At 57.9% G+C, this 5,778-nt stretch overlaps 1 protein-coding gene and 1 pseudogene across 2 annotated transcripts; one reads left to right on the top strand and one right to left on the bottom strand.

Moving 5' to 3' along the window:
- Positions 1–441: 441 nt before the first annotated feature.
- Positions 442–1,664, top strand: LOC105503372 (testis-specific serine/threonine-protein kinase 2-like). The gene has a single exon (XM_011930256.1). It carries the CDS (start codon positions 576–578, stop codon positions 1,662–1,664), a length of 1,089 nt encoding a protein of 362 aa, XP_011785646.1. The 5' UTR covers positions 442–575.
- A 1,427-nt stretch (positions 1,665–3,091) lies between these two features.
- Positions 3,092–5,368, bottom strand: LOC105503371 (annotated as a pseudogene). Its single transcript, XR_001000468.1, has one exon. The product of XR_001000468.1 is annotated as a protein DGCR14 pseudogene (transcript).
- Between the last annotated feature and the right edge of the window lie 410 nt (positions 5,369–5,778).

The raw sequence follows: 5,778 nt of genomic DNA, 5'->3' as shown, positions 1-5,778 counted from the left end.
ATGGAAATCTGTCTGTCTAACTGGGGTGCTATGCAGGCCTGTCTGGGTGACTGTCAGGGAGAACTGTCCTGCCACACCAAGGACACAGTCCAGGGGGGGCTTTTTTTCATAGCCTAAAGAAGCTGCAGGAAACCCACCCTAATGAGACAAAGACCAATGCAGGGTTGGTCCCCACAGCCAGGTGATGGAAACAGGCTGGACATGGGCCGCCTCCCCTCCCACCTGACTTGTGTGACAGGGAAACCAATGCAAGCAGCAGCAGCAGGGTTACCACAGTCCTATCTGGGGACAGGCTTCCTTCCAGCAGGTGGTGAGCAGGCGCTCCTGTCAGACCAGCCTGGCTTCCATGGTTCCAGGAACCCTGTTCCCCCTCAGCCCAGTCCCCGCCCCCACTCCTTGGCTTTATGAGTTCATTCGCTGAAGTCACCCAGAGACAATGCTGAGTGTTCCACCCCTGAGTTGAAGCCCAGCCCAGCCGAGCCAGACACCTCCCGGTAGTGTAAATGAGGACAATGCCTGCTGGCCCACGTGACGGGGGGATGTAGACGGCAGCGGCGCCAGTCGCTCCTGGCACCATGGACGATGCCACAGTCCTAAGGAAGAAGGGTTACATTGTAGGCATCAATCTTGGCAAGGGTTCCTACGCAAAAGTCAAATCTGCCTACTCTGAGCGCCTCAAGTTCAATGTGGCTGTCAAGATCATCGACCGCAAGAAAGCACCCACTGACTTTGTGGAGAGATTCCTTCCTCGGGAGATGGACATCCTGGCAACTGTCAACCACGGCTCCATCATCAAGACCTACGAGATCTTTGAGACCTCTGATGGGCGCATCTACATCATCATGGAGCTCGGCGTCCAGGGCGACCTCCTCGAGTTCATCAAGTGCCGGGGAGCCCTGCATGAGGACATGGCGCGCAAGATGTTCCGACAGCTCTCCTTGGCCATCAAGTACTGCCACGACCTGGACATCGTCCACCGGGACCTCAAGTGCGAGAACCTTCTCCTCGACAAGGACTTCAACATCAAGCTGTCTGACTTCGGCTTCTCCAAGCGCTGCCTGCGGGACAGCAATGGGCGCATCATCCTCAGCAAGACCTTCTGTGGGTCGGCGGCATATGCAGCCCCCGAGGTGCTGCAGGGCATCCCCTACCAGCCCAAGGTGTACGACATCTGGAGCCTGGGTGTGATCCTCTACATCATGGTCTGCGGCTCCATGCCCTATGACGACTCCGACATCAGGAAGATGCTGCGTATCCAGAAGGAGCACCGTGTGGACTTCCCACGCTCCAAGAACCTGACCTGCGAGTGCAAGGACCTCATCTACCACATGCTGCAGCCTGACATCAGCCAGCGGCTCCACATCGATGAGATCCTCAGCCACTCGTGGCTGCAGCCCCCCAAGCCCAAAGCCATGTCTTCTGCCTCCTTCAAGAGGGAGGGAGAGGGCAAGTACCGCGCCGAGTGCAAACTGGACACCAAGCCAGGCTTGAGGCCCGACCACCAGCCCGACCACCGGCCCGACCACAAGCTTGGAGCCAAAACCCAGCACTGGCTGCTGGTGGTGCCCGAGAACGAGGACAGGATGGAGGACAGGCTGGGCGAGACCTCCAGGGCCAAAGACCATCACATCTCCGGAGCTGAGGTGGGGAAAGCAAGCACCTAGCATGACGATGGCCCTGTCGTGTGTGGTGGGGTCGTGGTGGGGTCGTGGTGGCGGGGCATGGCGCAGTCGGCCTTCACATTAACTAAGTAGGCAGGTAGGATCTGAAGAAGGCACAGGTGCAAGTAAAATTTGTCAATTAAACCACTATTTTGATGACGTTCCATTAGCGTTCTTCCACTTAGTAGCAAAGACGTTCTTTACTGACCACCAAATAAACCACAGGGTGTGTACAAGCATCCAGAGTGCCCAGTGAGGAGTGCTTTTCTCTGGGACTCAGCCAACCGCCCCACCTGACACACAGTAGTCTCTGGCCTAGGAGCACAGGACAGGTGCTCAGGTACAGGCAGACTCCTGGTGTGGCCTCGCCTTGTGGGGGACGAGAGGGCCTCTGCCAGGGTCCACCTGCCAGGCCCACACTGTCTCCCTCTGACCTGGCCTCCTCCCCAATGCCCTGGGGCTGGCCAGCTCCAGGGGTCCACGACTCCCCCTGGCCTCCTGCAGTTCAGCCCACTCTAACCTACTCCCACTCCCTCAGAGCCCCTCGCTCAGCATCCTCCTCTTCCTCTATTTCTCAGAGTCATTTGAGATTTCTGTCCTCAGCCCTCAAGTTCCCTGCCCTGTCCTCCAGGGGCAGCCCCAGCTGAGACCTCCCAGTGTGCCCTCCCCACCCAGTGGCTCTGCAAGCTGCTCAGCAGCCCTTGGTGATGGTGCACTGGCCTGTCTTTTGTGCTTCCTGCTGTGTCACCCATTGCTCCCAAAGCATGCAGCTCACTTGCTGGCCAAGTGCCCGAGGTGGTCAGCACCTAGACAGAGCTCCTCTCCCCTCCCTCCCCACTTCCTGGGGACTCCCCTAGGACAACGTGCACCCTTTCTTATGGGATAAAGCACCAAAAGCCCCACATCCCCCACCCGTTAAGAGTCCCATCCTACCTGTCCAGCAACCCTACTTCCACCTGCAGGTCCCAGGGCACATCTGGAGCTCAACCACCCCAGGAACTTGCAGGAACTCACTATCGAGGAACACAGGTTAGCAGTGGCCCCAGGCAGATGGCAGACATCAGGCCCTGCACCAGCCTCCAGAGAACTTCAGCACTTAGGAAAGAGGACCACAGAAGATCGCCTAGCACAGGCTGGGCACACTCAAAGCAAGAAAGATGCCAGTGTGAGCAGAGGCCAGGTGTGTCCCTGAGCGGTGAGACCCCCACCCTGAGTGCACAATCTGTGACCTCCACTTGAGGTCTGGGGGCCAGACCTTGGTGTTGGGCCCAGCTTGGCCCCTCTACCTCTGCAGAAAGCAGGCACAGGACCGTCAGGCCACCAGACTCCTAGGGGTCAGACACCCATATCCTTGGTCAGTGGGCAAGTGTGCCCGCAGTGCACAGAGGACCTGCCAGTTCTGTATGGAGCCTGGGGCCCACATTACTGTTATCTGGGAGCTCCTGTTGGTGGGAGAGACAAGGTGAGGCCAGGGCTAGCAGCAAAAGATGGGCAGTTCCTACAGCAGAGAGGTGAACGGGACAGTCCCACCCCATGAGCTGGAAGCCAGGTGCTGGGAGAAGGTGGCGGCTGAGATCACCTGATATGCAGCCCCTACACAGTCCTATAACCAGTGCACCTCACAGCGGGCAAGCCCAGAGTGGAGGCTGCAGACCTGGGCCCAGAACTGCAGGTGAACCTGAGAGTACAACTTCCAAAGGCTCCATTTCTCCTTCACATCCCCCCAGAGGAGCAGAAAGCACAGGAGGATGTGAGCTCAGCTCAGAACACAGGTTCCGGGTGCTGCAGAAAGCGATGCCAGAGTCATCCAGTGCCCCCACAGCCACCCCACCTGCAGCTTCCTCACCTGGGGGGCCCCTCACTTCAAGCCCTGCGGTCCTGAGACACAATGTAGGCCCCAGGGCAAGGCTAGGGCTTGTATGGGGAGCAGGATGGAGAGGCAACCCCCAGACTGTACCAGGTGTTCTTTAATGACACTTCAAGGTGCTGATTAAACAGCAAACAGCTTGGCAAGGCCCTGGGATGTGGCGTGGGCATGTGGGTCCTGTGCCAGCCTGGCCCCAGCACAGCCCCTTTCTCCAGTGGTTCCTGGCGTAGTCAACAGCTTTGGCCCAGGCCTGGGCCCCGAGAAGGCTGGAGTCCTCTGCTGGGTGTACAGCTGCCCTGCAGGCTCCATGAAGCGTCTATGGGCCCAGCCCAGGCCTGGCTCTAAAAGAAGTCTGAGGCTTTGCACCGGGCAGGGAGCTGCAGCAGGTTGTCCGTGATGGAGGCCGGATCCTGCGTGAGAGGGGTGCGTGTGGCAGAGCCAGGCGCTGGTGTGCTTGTGGGGGTCTGTAGCCCACTGGCCGGGGTCTTGAGGTGGGTGGAGCGTGCTGGGGATGGTGTGTAGCTGGCCCGCAGGGCTCGGTCTGTGTACTTGCTGGCCGTCCTGCTCACGAGGCGCTGTAGGGCTGGGGACATGGCTGGTTTCAGGCCTTTGGGAGTGAGGCTGGCCAGATTCTCCGTCACTCTCCGCAAGGCTTCCTGCTTCTTGGCCCGGTTCTTGGCGGCAGCCTCGCTGGCCATCTTCAGCCCCAGCCGCTCCCTGCGGCCCGGCTCCAGGATCTTGAAAGCTGGGCCCGGTGTCCTGTCCACGTAGGGAGTTTCTGACCCTTCAACTCTCAACGGTGTGTTCTCAACCTCCCCCCAGGTCATCACTGGGGACTCGTTCACACCAGGGGCAGGAGAAGGAGTGGCAACAAATCCAAATCCACCCACTCGAGGGGACTCCTGGGGTATCAGCTTCTTGCCATCGGGGCCCACCTTGCCCTGTTTGTGCTGGGCACTGAGGGCGGCTGCCTGCTGGAGCTGGCACCTGCTCAGGGCTTGGCTGAAGGGGTCCCTAAGGAAGCGTGTGTTCTTATGCACCACCTGCCGGGGCTTCTTAAACAGCTGCTCCTCATCAGGGACACCCTCTGGATAGTACATGAGGGAATTCTTGGCCTTGTACTTCCAGGTCTCCACACCAGCCTGGCTGCTCTCGATGGCCTGGTGCTCTGCTGACGGGAGTTCAAGATTATCTTTCTGCCTCTTCTCAAACTCCTCCTCAGCCTGGTAGAGCCAAGCATGGCGTGCCCGGCTCCTCTCCTTGGCCACCTCCATGATCTCCTGGAAGGAGGCATTGTCCTCACTCGTGTAGTGGCTCAGGAAGACATCTAGGCTGGGCAGTGGCTCCTTCTCCTCCTCCTCTCCCGCCTCTCCATCCTCCGGGCCTCGGCCGTGGGGCCTGGGCTTGCTGCCCACCACTCCAGTGCCTGTATGCACCTCAGGGGTTTCAAACGTGGCTGGAGTCACATAGGGCGGCGGGGGCTCCCGGGACATCTTGCCCAAGGCAGAGCCAAATTTGATGGCAATCTGACGCATCTGTTCCAAGTCTCCATTCTCCTCGGCTTCCAGGTACTCCTTCTGTGCCTGGAGCTTCTCCACATCAGGAAAGAAATCCCTTTGGATGACTGTCTGGAGGCCCTCGATATACTCTTCCTCGTCCAGGACCCGCTGCTTGCTCGTCGCAGCCCCAGCCTCTCCCACCTCGAGCTTCCTCAGGGACCTGGACGCGGCGGGGAGCAACAAGGGAGAAGCTGATGCACCTGGGGTCTCCATCGCTATCCCAGGAAAAAGCTGGGGCGCCCCAGGCGCGTCACAGGGTGGAGGGGGCGGGATTGCACCATTTGCGCCCACGTACTGGTTTTCTTTCACAGTGAATTAAAAAATATATTTGTGTGTATATATATATATATAAATATAAACATAAGAATTGAAGAAAAAGCCAAAACTTGGGATATTTAAATGAAAGTCCTGTTACCAAAACACAGCTTGTAACAGATGGTAAGAACTCAGCTCATGACATTTCCCAGTATCTACATTTACAATGAATAATGAATATTGTTATTAACATCAGGACTTGGCTAATTTGAAAGCTACACACTTTCTTAATACCAAAAATCTAAGCCTCAGTCTTTATGGCCTGTCACCAAAGTCAGTATGGTGGTTGGAATGTGGGCTGGGAACTCAGGGCAGGAGGAAGGCCCCTCCCACGGTCATGAACAACCTAGGGAATAACGGTGGTGAGTGGGCACTG

This window comes from Colobus angolensis, unplaced genomic scaffold, assembly GCF_000951035.1.
Source record: "Colobus angolensis palliatus isolate OR3802 unplaced genomic scaffold, Cang.pa_1.0 Scaffold85, whole genome shotgun sequence".
NCBI lineage: Eukaryota > Metazoa > Chordata > Mammalia > Primates > Cercopithecidae > Colobus > Colobus angolensis.
The sequence above is the reverse complement of the archived record's forward strand: the minus strand, read 5'-3'. Positions and strand labels throughout refer to the sequence as shown.

What these genes read in the sequence shown, in the direction of transcription:
- LOC105503372 (XM_011930256.1), top strand. Translation starts at nt 576, where the DNA reads ATGGACGATGCCACAGTCCTAAGGAAGAAGGGTTACATTGTAGGCATC.